The sequence below is a fragment of the Microtus ochrogaster genome, unplaced genomic scaffold, assembly GCF_000317375.1.
Source record: "Microtus ochrogaster isolate Prairie Vole_2 unplaced genomic scaffold, MicOch1.0 UNK105, whole genome shotgun sequence".
NCBI classification, from domain to species: Eukaryota; Metazoa; Chordata; class Mammalia; order Rodentia; family Cricetidae; genus Microtus; species Microtus ochrogaster.
In genome coordinates, this window is record NW_004949203.1 from 142846 (window position 1) to 159780 (window position 16935).

The 16935-nt window shown below is 41.2% G+C and overlaps 1 protein-coding gene across 4 annotated transcripts in view; it reads right to left on the reverse strand.

Annotated features, from left to right (window-relative positions):
• Positions 1-16935, reverse strand: part of Tmem260 (transmembrane protein 260) — a 74247-nt gene that overhangs the window by 21336 nt on the left and 35976 nt on the right. For all 4 annotated transcript variants that reach the window (XR_003376738.1, XM_026778096.1, XM_005371322.3 and 1 more), the window contains exons 7-10: positions 14202-14242; positions 11047-11130; positions 9321-9435; positions 7349-7518 (exon numbers count right to left, since the gene is read on the reverse strand). Coding sequence is in view for 3 of the 4 variants with exons in the window: in XM_026778096.1 (XP_026633897.1) it covers positions 7349-7518; positions 9321-9435; positions 11047-11130; positions 14202-14242 (410 nt within the window). In the remaining variant the exon portion in view is untranslated. The remainder of the gene's footprint in view (positions 1-7348; positions 7519-9320; positions 9436-11046; positions 11131-14201; positions 14243-16935) is intronic.

The window sequence follows — 16935 nt, forward strand, 5'->3', positions numbered from 1 at the left end:
GCACAAAATGATGCACAGACACAATGATGCACAGACACAATGATGCACAGCACACAATGATGCACAGCACACAATGATGCACAGCACACAATGCAGAGCACACAGAAGCTAGCGGGACATTTCTGGTCACTCTGCGCCTTGATGTGGGATGGGATCAGGGGCAGCATGGCTCTCAGGAGCCTCAAATCCAGGTGTGGGGTTTGGTAAAACAGTAATTCCCCCCAGCGAACTGGTCAGCCGAAAAAAAGCCCCATTTTGTCATATTGTATGACTCAGAGGGCACTGGCTGGGCATGGCCACAAAGAAGCCATTTTTAAAATCTGAGCTACCCTGAAACATTCACAGGTCACAGAAGGCTTAATGTGACCTACCACAGCCTCTGCATTGGAGAAGGTGAGAGAGGAAGCTGTGGAGAAGAGGAGGGATGGACACCGCTGACAAAGGAAGGGGAAGTGGCAGGAAGCTGGGTTTCAGTCTGGGAAATGGTGAGGAGCGGGGAGAGGGGAGGAGAGGGAGTGAGCATGTGTGTCAGAGGTAGAGCCCATCAACAGAATTACCCTGGGGTTTGGCAGTCCCAAGCCTGAGGTGTCAGCGAGGTCAAGATCTAGAGTTAGCTATCTTTGTTCATTGTGGAGCCTGAGAACTCTGAGGTTCCAGGGGTGTCCACTGCTGTACCCCTCCAGCAGGGGACTCAGGCAGAAGGCTGTGAAAGGAGGAAGGCAGGCCCTCTGCTGTGCTCATGTCAGTGCTGTTCCTGCATCCCACACTGCCAAGACACTGGGAGCACCATCTCAGTCTCAGGGTGAGGCATCTTCCCAGCACACAGACTGCAAAGCCAAGTGTGGCCAGCAGAGGGCCCTAATACACAAAGAAGGCAAATGGCTGCTGTGAGGACCGCTCTGGAGGACACTGGACGCTTGTTCAGTACTGACTCCTCCACAGCAAAAACAAATACAGGAGCCAACAAGTTCAAATGGTCCTGTCCCATGTATAAGTGGAAGTTTCCAATTCTCAGGGACCCCAAAAGAAGCTGTTGTAACACACCTTATTCCCCCACCAAAAGGTTCTTCTCTTTTTTTCCTACACTTAGCAGAATTTTTACTGTATTTCAAGAATTTTCAAATATTTTTAATGGGCTGGCAAGATGGCTCAGAGGGTAAAGGATTTGCTACCAAACCTGATGACCTGAGTCTGACCCCGAGTGCCCTAAGATCTGATGGAGGAGAACCACGCCCTTCAAGGTGTCCTCTAACCCCCAGATTTAGGCTGTTGCATGCACATATCTCCTCCCAGCTCAAAATAAATAAAATACAATTAAATCTTTTTAAAGAAAGTATTTAAAAATAAATGGTTTTATTTGCTATTACCTTTTACACACTCATCTAATTTTATTACATATATTTTCCATTGGGGGGCAATACATTTTTTGCTTTTTATCTCCTCTATCTCTTCCTCCCTTTGTTTACATTATTAGCTTTTAAAATATTCTCAGCTGGCAGTGGTTGTGCACGCCTTTAATCCCAGCACTCAGGAGGCAGAAGCAGGTGGATCTCTGTGAGTCTGAGTCCAGCCTGGTCTACAAGAGCTAGTTCCAGAACAGCCAGGACTATACAAAGAAACCATGTCTCAAAAAACAATACAAAACAAAATAAAAACATTCTCTTACGTTTTTATTTTCATCCTTTCTCACATTTGTCTGATTTTGGACCAGGTCTCTTCAGTACTGAGGAAGCTCCGCCATTGTTACTTCCTTCTCTTCTCCCCCACAAGGCTCTTCTTCACTACACTTCTTTCTCCTTTCTTTTATTTAATCTTGCCCCCACCTTTTTCTCTCTTCTTGATTTCCTTCCTTTAGTATGTCCACACTTATTCTAGATAGTTTTTTATTTTGCTGTCCATTTTCCACAGTATGGTCATGTTCGGGTCTGAGGTCACTGGCAATGCTGTAGTGGACTTAGTGGTTTTACGTGGATTTATGTATTCTGTATGGTTTGCTGCTGCTGCTGCTGCTATAGCAGTGTGTTTCCTTCTCACTAAATGGCACTGAGGACTGAGTCTTCGAGAGTAGGCTTCTCTATAAGATATTTCTCCAAAATCCAGAAGACATAGCCAAACCAATCGCTGTAAGAATTTACTGCAGAGATGCAGGGAACATGAACATCAAACAATACGACCTCACAGGGATCCCAATTCCTCTACCAGTGAACTCACAGTCAGGCAGGTGAAATGCCAGGTAGATTTCAAAAGCTTTCTGGTAACAATGATGATCTAAAAGAAGAAACCAACTAACCCAAACCTAGAGAAAAAAGTTAGCAACCCAGAAAAAAAAAACAGTACACAAAAAGGATAAGAAAATGAGCAACATGGAAGAAAAAAATCAGCAAGAAAACAGATTTGTTAGACTGGGAAGGAAAACAAGCAGAAATGTTGGAAGAGAAAAACTCAATGGAGCAGGTAAAAAGCAGGGTGGAAAACATCACCAGCAGATTTGCCGAGGCCACAGTGACAGAAGAAAGACACACTGGTAAAGGCGCCCACCGACAGGGCCGATTGATGAAAGCAACAAAAGGGAAAGGAGAAAGCTAGCATGGCTATCCTGATGTTCAGTGAAGTGGAGGAAGAGATGAGGAAGGCTGCTGATGGTTAATAGAGAGCGACCCATCAAGAAAACGAAACAACTGTAAACACACAGGCATCAAATGTTGGGGAGCCACAAGTTCAAAAACAAGCATTAATGGAAATAAAAGTCTGGAGACAATGACAGAAGATGATTTCAACATCCCTCTGTCCCCGCTAGATAATCATCCAAAGTAAAACCCAGCGAGAAATGTCACAGTTAAACTACATCACAGATCAAATGGACGTAACAGATACATAGCAACAAAACACAGAATACATGTTCCTCTCAGCAGCTCATGGAACCTTCTCACAATCTAGACCATAAATCAAGACTTACCCAATACAAAATAATAAAAACCCTCTACCAGATCACAGTATAAGAAAACTAGAAATCAATGCAAGAAAATTAAAGAAGCCACAAATACAGGGAAACTGAACATTATACTCTTTAATGAACAGTGGGTCTTTTAAGAAGTCAGGGTGGAAATGAAGGAGTTCCTAAAATCAAATAAAAATGACAGCACGATTATCAGAACCTTTATAAAACGACTGACTAAGCCCTAGGCAAACCTACCAAGAGGTGGGGGACTGGCTCGTTGAAATTAATGTAATCAGAACTGAAAAGAGAAAATTAACACAGATCCCAACTAAACCCAGAGAACCATCATGGAATACTTTGAAAACTTATTTAAAAACATTAGAAAATTTAGATGAAATAGATAAAATTCTTAGGCCCATATGGCCTACCAACATAAACTTAAATATGTCCATAAAAATTGCTGAGATTGAAACAGTAATAAAAATCCTACTATCAAGAAAAGTTCTGTTGCCAGGCCATGTGGTGCCAACTTTAATCCCAGCACTCAGGAGACAGGCAGACAGATCTCTGGGAGTTAGAGGTCAGCGTGGTCTACAGAGTGAATTCCAGGACAGGCTCCAAAGCTACACAGAGTAATCCTGTCAAAAAAAAAAAGAAAAAGAAAAAGAAAGGAAAAAGCAAAACAACAACAACAACAACAACAAAAAGCCCTCTCCATATGAATTCGTTGGGGGAATTCTACCAAATCTTTAACACCCAATGTTCCTTAAACTGTTTTGTAAGACAGAAAAGGAGCGAGTGTTACCAAACTAAAACCAGATAAGGACAGCAAAAGAAGCTATAGAGCAATTTCCCTGGTGATCAAGGATGCAAAAATTCCCAATAAGCTTGTGGAAACTGGCTTAGTAAAGAGCACATACTGCTTTTGCAAAGGACCCTGGTCTGGTGGCTAGCACCCACAAGGTGCTACACTCACAAAGCCCTACAACTCTAGCTCCAGGGTGATCCAATGTCTCTGGTATCTGTGGGTACTTACGCTCATATGCAGATATCGCCCCATATACACAAAATTGAAAGTAAAATCATAAATCTTTTAAATTCTTAGAAACTGAATTCAAGAACACATTAAGAAAATCGTGTTACCATGGCTGAAATGTTTGAACCCTAGAGATGTAAGACTGTTTCAACACATGCAAATCAGTAAGTATAATTCAGTACAGAGACAGGGACAGAAATTGTATGATCATCTTAATAATAATCTTAACATATATCGTGCATCTTAATTGATGAACAAAAAGTCTTCATCAATGTTCAACATTCTTCCATAATAAAAGCCATGAAGTCATTAAGAATTGAAGGAAAGTACCAACATAATGGCTATATATGGCAAGCCTATAGGCGATGTTATACTAAGTGGGGAGAAATTGAGAGAATTTCCTCTAACATCTACAAAACAAGGGCTCTCACTCACTCCTCGCCAGTCTTATTCAATATAATTCTTGAAGTCTTAGCTACAGCAATAAAATAGCAGGAACACATAAAAAGCACACAAATAGGAAAGAAGAAGTCAATTTATCCCTATTTGTAGACAACGTAATTCTTCATTTAAAAGAAAATGTAGACCTGATAAATACTTTTAGCAAAGTTTCAGGATACAAAATCAGAACATAAACACTACCAGCTCTAAATGCCAATAATGAACTTGCTGAGAAAGAAATCAGCAGAAAAAAAATCCCATTCACAATCATTTAAAAAATATCCAGGAATAAACCTAATTAAGAAGGAAGAGACCACCATAGTAAAAACTTACAGATTCGGATAAGCTTCAAGGAGATACTAGAAGACGGAACAATCTCTCATGCTCATGATTAGGCAGAACAAACATAATAAAAATGGCCATAGTATATCTAAAGCTATTTGATTCTGCATAATCCCTAGAAAACCCAATGTCTTTCTTCACCAAATTAGATAAAAGCACTAAAATCCACACAGAAGCACAAGGATCCTGAATAATCAAAGCAATCCTAGGCAGAAAGAGCAGTGTTGATCCCGCCACAATATTGGTCTCATACTATATGACCGGGCCACAGTCAAAACAAAACATTGTACTGGAACAAAAACAGACAGGTAGACCAGCAGGACAGAAAGAAGATCCAGAAATAAATCCACACTGTTACAGCCACCAAACTTTGACAAAGCCATCAATAACAAATTTGAAAAAATGATAGCTTGCTTAACAAAGATGCTGCAAAAGTTAGATGTCTGTGTTAGAAGAATGAAACTAGATCCATATTTCTTATCCTACACACACAAAATCAAGATGTATCAAAGCCCTTTGTGTGGGACTTCAGACTTCACAATATAGGCATAGGCAAGGATTTTCTGAACAAGATCCATTAGCACAGGAAGTAATCCCAAGAGGTGATGAGTGGAATTACATGAAATTAAGAAGCTTTTGCACAGCCAAGGGAACAATAGTCAGAACTGGAAAACAATCTTCACCAACTACACACTGGGCTGGGGATTAATACATGAGATAAACAAGAACTGCAATCAATAAATGGGAGAATAAATTGAATGTGCTGTGTTCAAAAGAAGAAATACAAATGACCAATAAACACTTGAAAAGGGGCCTAACGTCCTTAGTCCCGAGGGAAATGCAAATTCCAGCTGCTTAGACACCCCTCTCACTCCAGCCAGAATTGTCACCAGGAAAACAAACAACAGACGGCAAGGATGCCAGGGAAGAGGAATCCTTGCTTACTGTCTGAAAAGTTAGCTTGTGTGGCCACAAAAAAAAAATAAGCACGGAAGTTCCTAAAAATCCAAGAATAGAACGGTATTATTCAGCTATCCTACACTTTAGACACGCTTTCACATTCGTGTTTGTAGTTGCACTGTGCACACTCATCAGGAAATGGAACAGCCTAACTCATCAACATGTAGGTGGATAATCAAAACATGGTATATCATATACACGGGGATTTTATACAGCAATAAAAATCAAATCACGACATTTCCAAGAGGATGATGCAACTGTAAGTTACTATGATAACTGAACAGTCACACTCATGAAGACAAGTACTGTAGCTTTCTCTCATACGTGGATCCAAGATTAAAGTTACGTGTGTATGTATGTACATATGCATATGTGTGCATGTATTTACGTATGTGTATCTATGTAAAGGCATATGTATACATGTGTATATACACAAGAATGTATGTGTGCATATGTGTGTATTATGTATGTTTATCAATGTAAATGCAAATGTATACATGTGTATATACACAAGAACATATGTGTGCATATGTGTGTATGTGTTTGTAAGTCACAAAAATAGAAATGGGGTCATGGGATATTCTTTCTTTTTTTCTGAGATAGGGTTTTCCTGTGTAGCTTTGGAGCCTGTCCTGGAACTAGCTCTTGTAGACCAGGCTAGCCTCGAACTCACAGAGATCCGTCTGCCTCTGCCTCCCTGGGTGCTGGGATTAAAGGTGTGTGCCACCACCACCCAGCTAAGGAGTACTTCTTAAGGAAGGTGAGAACAGACTAACAGAAAGGAGAACCTCCTAAGTGGGGTGGGGGGAGTAGTGGAGGATGGGAACTTGAGGCTAAAGAGCAATGGTGCACAGCCTGAAGATGCTCAGTGAAGCCCATTTGTGTGCTGACCTAAAGAATTTAACTGTGTAGCCCTGGCTGTCCTGGAACTCTATGTAGAACAGGGTGTCCTTGAACTCACAGAGATCCTTCTGCTCCTGCCTCCCAAGAATTGGGATTAAACGCATGTGCCACCATGCCCAGCAAGAATTAATTTTAAAAAGTTAAGCTGCAAGAGAAACTTTAATCTTTTAAAATTATACTAGTCAAATCGCTCTAACAAATCATTTAAAGGCTTGCTCTTCTACTTGTGTGACAATACTGCCGGAAAGAAGTGAACTGCCATCCAGTACGTTAGCAACTTCTCGTTTACTTGGAGAATTTCAATGGAAGGTCATTTACAAATTTTGAAAAACTCTGTAATACTTATGGTCTGTGATACTTAACTTTCAGAATTTAACTTTAAAATAATGAATACTCTACTACACACTTAATTAGAAAGCGGCTGGCATTGCTCAAAAGATGAGAAGCTTGCAACATAAAGAGATACACAAGAACCCAAATCTTCCACCTCGGGGTATCTTAATTATGAAATGTAACATATCTAGATTCTTCAATGTACTTCCTGAGTCTGAGTGCACGGCTGCCACTTGCTTGTGACGGCCTCACACCACAGCACGGGCAGAGCGTGACAAATGTCAGACCTCACAACCGGGCACCGCATGCGCTGTTTTCAGAGTCCTAGACGCTACACAGGCAGATGTCTCTAGTGCTAAGTGCTACTTTTCAGGAAAATAACTATACGCTGTTACCTGTAATTTGAGTATATCTGATAAGCCACGAAGAGAGCTGCAGACAGCCACTCCAGATACTGAGTCCCATGGCAGTTCAGCACACGGTGAGTCTCGGACACCAGGGTGGCTAATCCGAGGCCAGCAAGAACTGCCACAACCGCGTTGCTCTGCATCCAGAATCGCTCCACCTGGGATTGAGACACACAGACAGGTTTATGTGAGCAGTCAGAACTTACACACTTTAAAAAACACTTATCACTTATACTTAGCTGCTCACACCATTAGGTCTTGTTAATTCACTTCTCTAGCCCAGTTCTAGCCCAGTTTTATTTTCCAATTTTCCAGTGTTTCTCCCACCTAGTCTGGCATGTGCCCACACATTCCCTCAGAGCTACAGGCTGCATCTCGGCCCCAGCAATATGTAGGAAGAAAAGATAGAGCAATGCTTGGCTTTACTCCAGGGAGAAATACTTCCTCTCCCTACACACCTCCCTGATGTCCTTCTGCAGGATGAAGGGACTGGCTGATAAGAGAAGTGGCAGCTTCCACTGGAACAACACAGCCCTCTCTCTTTCTCTCTGTTCCTACTGCAAGTGAGCCACCGCCAAGAAGCGCTGGCCCACGGTGACTCTCCCGGAGGCTCAGTCAGTAGGGCCAAATGGTGTGTAGCATGGCCTGTGAGTGTGGCTAGGACTGTCTGCTTTGGAAGACAGCATGAGGAAGCTACATTCTCCAGCCCCAGCAGCCTCAGCCATAAAGGTCACCCACCAGCTTCAGCTTCCAGCAGCTTATTGTCTCTCTCACTCGGCTCAAACCCGGAGGGTCAAGTAGAGCCTCATCCATTAGGGATAATGAACATACACACAAAGGCCAGGTAAGAGCAGCTTTCAAAAAGAAGCTACTGTATATTTATTTTCTTTTTTTCTTTTAAAGTTTCTCTGTGTAGTCCTGGCTGTCTTGAAACTCACTTTGTAGACCAGGCTGGCCTCGAACTTGCAGAGATCTGCCTGCCTCTGCTTCCCGAGTGCTGGGATTAAAGGTGTGCCTGGCGACATTTTTAGCTCTAGCTGAGAACTAACAGACACAGGGATGATGGCTCCTGACTGCGGCCCTAGCACTCAGGAAACTGAGACGGGAAGAGAGTGAACTCACTATAGCCACAGTTCTCCTGGGGTTCACACGACCTTTCCACAGGGGTGGAATATCAGATATCCTGTGTATCAATATTTATATTACAATTCATAACAGTATCAAAATTACAATTATGAAATACCATGGAATAATTTCATGGTTGGGGTCATCACAACATGAGGAACTGTATTAAAGGGTTGCAGCACTAGGTAGGTTGAGAATCATGCACTATAGAAAGACTGGGCTATAGAGAGACTCATCTCAACAAAAACGAAATACAAACAAAAGTCTTTAACTCAGTCAGTGACGTGGCTGCCATAACAAACCTAAGAATCGTGCCGGCTTGCACAGGCTTATTGCATACATAATAAATAAATACATATTTTTTTTAAAAAACTGCATAAAAAAAAAGGAGCCATGAGAAGACAGTCGGAGCGCCACTTCCTCCCTGCTTGCCCCCTATTTCTTTTGCTACTCTAAAAGGAATTCCAGACAAAATAAAGTTGTTCTTATAGCTGCAAGAATGCGGATACAGGATTATTAAGTCTATTTGGGGTTTATTTTTCCTATTTAACTACTCTGTTAACTCAACGCTGCATTTGCTTGCTTGCTTGAGCCAGGAGCTCAGGCGGCTCTCAGGATGTTCTCGATTCACTATGTAATAAACACTGGCCTTGGTCTCCTGATCCGCCTGCCTCAGCCTCCCTGTGCTGGGGTTATGTGTATACATTCTATATTTACTATTTCTTAGACAGTTTGTTCTTTGACAAAGTTCACAAATGGCTAATTTATACAATCTTCAGAAATACATCTATTTAAGGAAAGGATCTTTTAAAAGGTCTATCAAAGTAAAACTTACCACACCCATGAAAAGTGGTTTTGAAATATCTAAATTTGCTCTCCAAGCAAAGAATAAGGAATAAATGCAAAGCATTCCCGTGAAAAGCCACACTAATGAAGACTGCCGTCTGCTCCTACAAAAACAAAGTGTTCAAAGTTACCTAAATGTATGACTATCAATAATATACATAGCTTTAAAGAATAGGACAGTATCTGTAGCTTTAAAACTTTCTATTTTTAAAAAGATAAAGTAAAATTTTCAAAATCTGTGTGGAACAACTGATGTCAGAACAATAGCAAACGCAATTCCATATGGTGGCCGAGGTAACCTGCACTGGCGCAGCCGCAGAGAGGAGCTCATAACAAAGCCAGCGATGCTGACAAAGCTGGGAAGTCATCAGCGTATGTAAAATAAAAGATCTCGGGCTTAAAAATGAAGGTTTAAAATGGCAGATTTCAAAGTGAGACTCCAGCAGTGACACGGCAGAGTGAACTAGTGGAATCCAGGAGAAGGCGATCTGGTAATCTCTACCAGCCCCTAACCCAGCCCTGACCCAGCCCTATCTCCACTAGTCCCTAACACAGCCCTAACCCAGCACTCTGGCATCCAGACAGACATCTTTAAGCAATAACTGGAAATGCAAACCAACATTAATCCTTGAATGCTTTAGGACCACTTACAACAGTGGAAAAGTTGTAATGACCCTCAAGCAGTAGAACATTTAATTTCCCAGTACATCTTCAGCTATAGTTCAGGCCAGTGGTGGACTTGCTATGCCTGGGTTCAATCCTCAGCAACACAAAAGAGACATAAAATTAATTTTCGCATGATGACATGGTAGAATATATTATATAAACATTAAAAAAAATCTGCTTTTTTATTATGGGATAATGTTAACATTATTTTATAATGTTAATTGTAAGCAAATATAACTATAGATATATGTGTATTTACAAACTAATACATCCAACAGAACAGAAAGTAAATAAATAAAAATAAACAGTTTTAGTATATAACCTGGCCTCAGCTCATGGCGGCTCTGCCTCAGGTTCTGCTGGGCTTACAGTCACGCACCACCATGCCTGACAAGAAGGCCTTTTCTCTTTTTAAACAAATGGAGAAATTAGATAGTTGTTGGGTTCCTTTGCAAGTCAACAATAAAAATTAGCTACAGGCAGAGTAAAGGACCAAATCCAAGGTTTGAGATGATCAACTGGTCAATCTTTCAAGTCACTTCTTTGTAATCATAAGATAAAAGAAGACATCAAGAAACCAGACATTTGCCATAGCAGAAATTGTGGTGGTTGAAAGAAAATGATCGGGAAAGGGAGAGGCACTGGTAGGAGGTGTGGCTTTGCCACAGTAGGTGTTCACTGTGGGTGGGCTTTGAGATCTCCCACGCTCAAGCTACGCCCAGTGTGGCACAGATTCCTGCTGCCCTCGGATCAAGATGTAAGACACTCAGCTATTCTCCAGCACCGTGTCTGCCCGCAGGCCATGTTCCACCATGGTGACAATGGAAACACCTCAGAAACCGTAAGCTACCCTGACTAAATGCTCTCCTTTATAAGAGTTACTGTGGTCATGGCTTCCCTTCACAGCAGTAGAAACCCTAACGAAAGCAGAAATGGTTAGGAGTTATTCTAAATGTAAGACAATACTGGTAGCACTCTACAGTAACATATAAGACACAGGTTCAACATGAGAACACGGGATGCACAGGAGCAAAGGGGACATTACTCACTTTCTAGTTAAACATATATTTGCCCAAACTGCAAGAGCTTGGATGTTAAATGAAAGTTCGGTCTTCATATTTATTATTTGTGAACTGAAAAACAAAAAGCCAGAAAACAAAGTACTTTATTGTTGGCATAAAAGTAGTTCAGTAAATTTCACAAAAGTATATTATCAATAAAATATGCAATTATACACACAACCACTCTAAGGACTGTGGTCATATTTTAAAATTATTTTTTCTTCCTTCAAATTTTGAAAGGGGTTGAGAAGTATCACTGAAAAAGTCAACCAGTTCTAAGACATTTTCTGATTGCGGTATTTGGTTTTCAGCACATAGAATTTAGGATTGAAAGTAGTTTAGAGCATAGGATCTTCTGAATGGCTCAGAAGAGAGTGATTTTGAAGGGAACTTCAGAATTTCTCTTGCTAGTACAGACACAGCCACTGGTGACTTAATCATTCAAATAAAACTCTGAAGATCCAATTATAAAAGGGAAAAAGGCCAAGAGGAGGGATTGTGCCATTCTTTCCGGGTTATCTTCTTCCTTAAGCAGCTTCCTCATTTTCCACATTATTTGTTTTGGAAAGTGGTTAAGAATCTCAGAGAAAAGTGTTCATCTTATTTTGTATAATTGTGCTAAATCCTTCCATTAACTAATGAGCACTTTCGAGTGCTATGTGAGTCCTAAAACTGCCACACTATTTAATCTCTGTACCAAGAAATACGTCTACAAACTAAGGAGACATTGTTTTCCCTGCTGGCGGTTTTCCTGGATAAAATGTCAAGCCATAATTATGGAAGCCATACAATGAGTATTTTACTCACGGAGACACATCTACTATGACAATCTACCCTCATTCATTTAGAAATACACTTGAAAAATAAATGGATTCCAGCGTGAGGCCCATTTCTTCAAAAGAAATAAAGTCAGATTCAAAATGAATTCTTAGACATCTGTTGCTTAAATGTAAACTCTAAACAATGTCAGAGTTAGGTTAGGTTCAGTAATTTCCTGTACAGGATTGCAATTTACAGGTATTCATGGATAAAGACTTAAATTTGCTTGACCGGAAAAGGGTCGATGACGACGTTCCATCATTGTGAAGGCCGCTCTTGTAGTTGATTATTCCTCTCCTTTTCAACAACCTATCCACCCGACACAGCTCACTCCAGGAATTATTTCCCTCAGTGTGAGAACTGTCTCCAGCACGCATGGTGATTGGCTCAGGGTATGGGTGTGACCACTCATTTTCTGAGCAGTCTTTGTTCTGCATAGGAACAAAGACGAGTCTCACAGCTCGTCTTTAGTAAGTCCGAAAGAGGAACCTATTATGTGTGACTTGTATAAGCTGCACATGTGCTTCAGACTTCACTGGAGTTCATGTGAGAACTGAGGTCAAACACGGCAGCAATCCTGGGAAGGCTGAGAGGAGCAAGGAGTCTACTTGAGCTGACTTAGAGGCACTGGTCATCTGTCTAAAGAGGAAATAGGCTCCTTCTCACCTCCTCCCCCTTCTCCTCCTTCTCCTTCTCCTCCTCCCCTTTCCCCCTTCTCTACCTCTCCATAAGAAAGTACTGTATAAGTTGTGTTAAACATTCAAAGAAATATTGTAATTCAGTTGAGAGAAAACTAATGATAGCACAGAAATATTTTCAAGATCTGCTCTGAACTGAAAATAGAGTAACAAAAGTATATGTTTCTTATGAATCCACTTTAAAAAACAAATTATAAAAGACTGCAAAAATATAGATAAAATATTAACATACCGGTAACAGTTATTATCCTTGCATGTTGAAATTAAAGGTCATATACATGGATCTAATCTACATGGGAAGTAGAAAAAGACAAGATCTCCTGAGTAAACTGGGAGCATGGGGACCATGGGGGAGGGTTGAAGGGAAGGGGAGAGGCAGGGAAGGGAGCAGAGAAAAATGTAGAGCTCAATAAAAATCAATTAAAAAAGAAATTAAACGTCATTTTAATTTTCTTGTTTTTGTTTACTTGTATTCCAAAAATTTCTATGATTATATATCCTATTTTGGAATAGTGAAAAAAAAATTAAAAACAAAGGAAAACTATTAAGTAGTTAACCAGCACGTTGGAGGCTGAGACAGGAGGACTGTGAGTTCAAGGGCCAGTTTGAGTTACATACTAAGACCCTAACTCTAAAAAATATAGGGAAAGAGGAATCTGTTGAGAATCACTGACAATGGGGGGCACATATACTTTATTCTAGCTGAGGCAGAAGGATTTCTTGTTACAGGCTAGCTTGCGCTATAAAGCTAGTCCTTGTTTAAGACAGACCGATGGATGGATTGACAGACAGACAGATAAGAGATAGATGGATGATAGACAGACAGACAGACAGACAGATAGATAGATAGAGATAGATTTTTCTTGCACACAGTCCAGAGTGTTCCAAAGCAGAAACTAAAAGATCACATCAATGTTATAAAAAACTTGTATCCTAAAATTTCATATTTGAAGAATTATAATTGGTATTGATAATTTTTAAAGTTGACACGGATAGTTTTCAAGAGCTTTAATCTCTGTAGGTTTTAAAGCAAACATTAATCCATTCTTCAAAGAAAACCATTGGTTAATACATATGACATATATTTGCTTAAGCTGCCTCTAATAAGGTTAGATGTTAAAATACGAAAGTCAAAAATACAGCTTATGACAGCCAAAAGGAAGTTATAAGAGAATATATATATATATATGTATATATATATATATTCAGCTCTAAAGGATTAAATAAGGAGAATTCAAGCCAAAATAATAAGAAAAAGTATTCAAATTGTGATGAATGCAACCTTCCAAACGACCCTAAGAGACAGGTAACAGGAAAGCCACAGGGAAGAGGAAGTCACTGTCAGCCCAACCCCATATGGGCATCTTGCACACAGGTGGGACATATGGTTTTCGGTCCTGGCCAGTCTCCCACTGGCCTCCCACACTGCAGTGCTGACCGCTCGCCTTGAGCTCTCCTAGTGAAAAGCTGAAGCACTTGGCAATGCAGGGGGCATACACAGCTATAAATCGCGGAGGTGAAAACTACTTCTCGGACATACTTCTTAATAAAGAAAGGAACTAATAAGAAACCTCCCCAAATAGATAACAGAAAATTCACTTAAGATAGTTTTAAAACCATACTCACAGTAGTATTGTAGATACACTGGATCCTATTTCAGATTTGGCCTGAAAAACAGAAACATTCATTTGTACAAGCATTAAACCAAAGCTTCTTTGTCAGGTGACTGCATTTTTAGTGAGCTTCATATTTTAAATATACAACCCAATGTTTTTCCTTACTCAGTCTTTGAAGCTTCGCTGAAGTTCAGAACCAGTGAAAACTGATCTTGGGCACCTTAGGAAACTTCAGAACTGGCTAGAACTCAGTCCAGCTGTTGCTGAAGGAGCGCCGTCAGGCAGAGACCTCACTGTTACATGTCTGCATCAGTCTTCCTGCTTTTAGGGCTGTAATGAGGGCCTGACTGCCCCAGTTCTCAGCACTGTGTGATGATACAACCTTAAATCCGAGAGGACCCTCAACCTACACTTCTTAAGAAGTCAACTCGGAGCAAGCAGAAGACCTGAATTCAAATGAAGCGTCCGCTGCTAAAAAACGAAAAGCTTTCTGCATACATCTATCACGCGTCTGTGAACACGTACTCCACAATGGCTTGCGTGTGGACGTCAGAGGACAACCGATGGGGGTCAATCACGTGGATGTGGGTTCTAGGGGCTGAACTCAGATCAACAGGATTGGCAGCAAACTCCCTCATCTGCTGGGCCAGCTTGCTAGCTTCAATCTACATTTTACGGATTAAACCAACTCTCTACATCAAGTAGTAATTAACAATTATTCTTTTTTTTTTTCGAGACGGGATTTCTCCATAGCTTTTTTGGTCCCTGTCCAGGAACTAGCTCTTGTAGACCAGGCTGGCCTCGAGCTCACAGAGATCCGCCTGCCTCTGCCTCTCGAGTGCTGGGATTAAAGGCGTGCGCCACCACCGCCCAGCTACAATTATTCTTTTTTATTAATCTCTTCTATAATGAAGTATTTCCTAGATATCATATATATGTACACACACACACACGCACAAAATGAATACTTAAAGGATAAAGAAATAAATCTTCAGGTTAACCATTCAGGAAACAAAACCCAGCTTGTTATGAGGCTTTAAAACCAGCACTGGGAGTTCTAGGACAGCCTGGGCTACACAGGGAGAATTTTAAAACTTTGAAATTTATGTCCTGGCAGTGCTGAAGCATGCAAGGACAGCCCGTATATGACAATTCTGTTGAACTTGTCCATATTGGGTTTCATGGTCTAAGTTGATGAGAACAACTGACCAGGTCTCTTCCTCAAGAGGGCACCAGATCTCATTACAGATGGTTGTGAGCCACCATAAGGTTGCTGGGAATTGAACTCAGGACCTTTGGAAGAGCAGGGAGTGTTCTTAATCACTGAGCTTATGAAAAGTTTTGCACCCTGATAAAACTCTCTGCCAATGCAATAATCCAAATCAGACCAAATCAAATGGAATTAGAAAAAACCCAGGTAATGGATACCAACACTTCTGGGTGGCCTTCCAGCCCCCTAGAGGGGAGCAAGGGAAGGAAGACCGGAAAATCACATGTTTATTCTCTGGGGGGCAGTTTAAATAGCTTGTGGGAGTGGTCTTGAGCATCTCTGGGGCGCGTGGGGTGGGGTGGGGTGGGGAGGTGGGGGTGGTATCGTTGGGCTTTCTCTGAGGTGCAGTCTGGACTGAGGCAACTCCCATGGGAGGGGGCTTGGGATGGAACTTCCACACAAACATTCCAGTCTCTTTGGATATATGGATGCCAGGGGCCGCCCAAACAGGCATCTCTCTTTAAAAGCAAACAAATGAAAAAGATACAAAGAAACAAAACCTCATCAGTGCAATCAGGAATGCCACAAACTCTTGCGGGTCCCTCCTTCCTGAATTACTACCCACTTCATATGTGTTTACTTGTAGATTCAGAGGTCTCATGACAGACATCTGGCCTGGAACTTGTGACCTCCTATGCCATCTTGCCTGGCTGCACTTCCACAGTTCAGAAAAAGCTTCCCTACTCTTGTATGTGGCCTCGAACAGTAATGTCAACTTCTGAGAGATTTGGAATTTTGTCAATGATATCACTACGGAGTCTTTTGAAATTTACTTTCTTAAACAAAACACAGAATACAAGCATCTGAGGAAACCCCAACACCACTGTCTATATTACAATATATCTTCATTTCCCCTTTCCTGTATCCTATTGCAATTACAATGACTTTTCCCTCCATGCCTCAGGGAAAGCAGGCCTGCTGAACTCTAAAGAACACTGCCTCTAACTTTGGAAACTTACCTTCCTCTAATGAATCTTACAGACTGCTTTTCCATTTAACAGTAAGCAGTATCATGAATTCTATTCATCAAGAAAAGGACATCTTGGGGCTGGAGAAAATGGCTCATTGTTTAAGACTCCCAGCTTCCACATGGTGGTTCACATGCAACTCTGGAGCCAGGAGATCCAGCATCCTCTTCTGGTCTCCATGGGCAGTAAACACACATGGCGGACAGAAATACATTAAGGCAAAACTCCCATGAACATAAAAAGGCTCCCACATTTTTAAAAATAGAATTATAAATAAATGAGAAGGCTAAGTCCAAGGCGGTACACAATGATAACTTCAGCATGGGAAGTGGCAGCACGGAGATCGTAAGCTGGAAGCGAGCCTATGCTACGGAGTAAGACACTGACTCATAGAGTTAAAAACTAAAGAGAGCGTGTGTCGGGGGACTGTCACCACAGTGAGCAGCACAGGTGAGCAGCACAGGTGAGCAGCACAGGTGAGCAGCACAGGTGAGCAGCACAGGTGA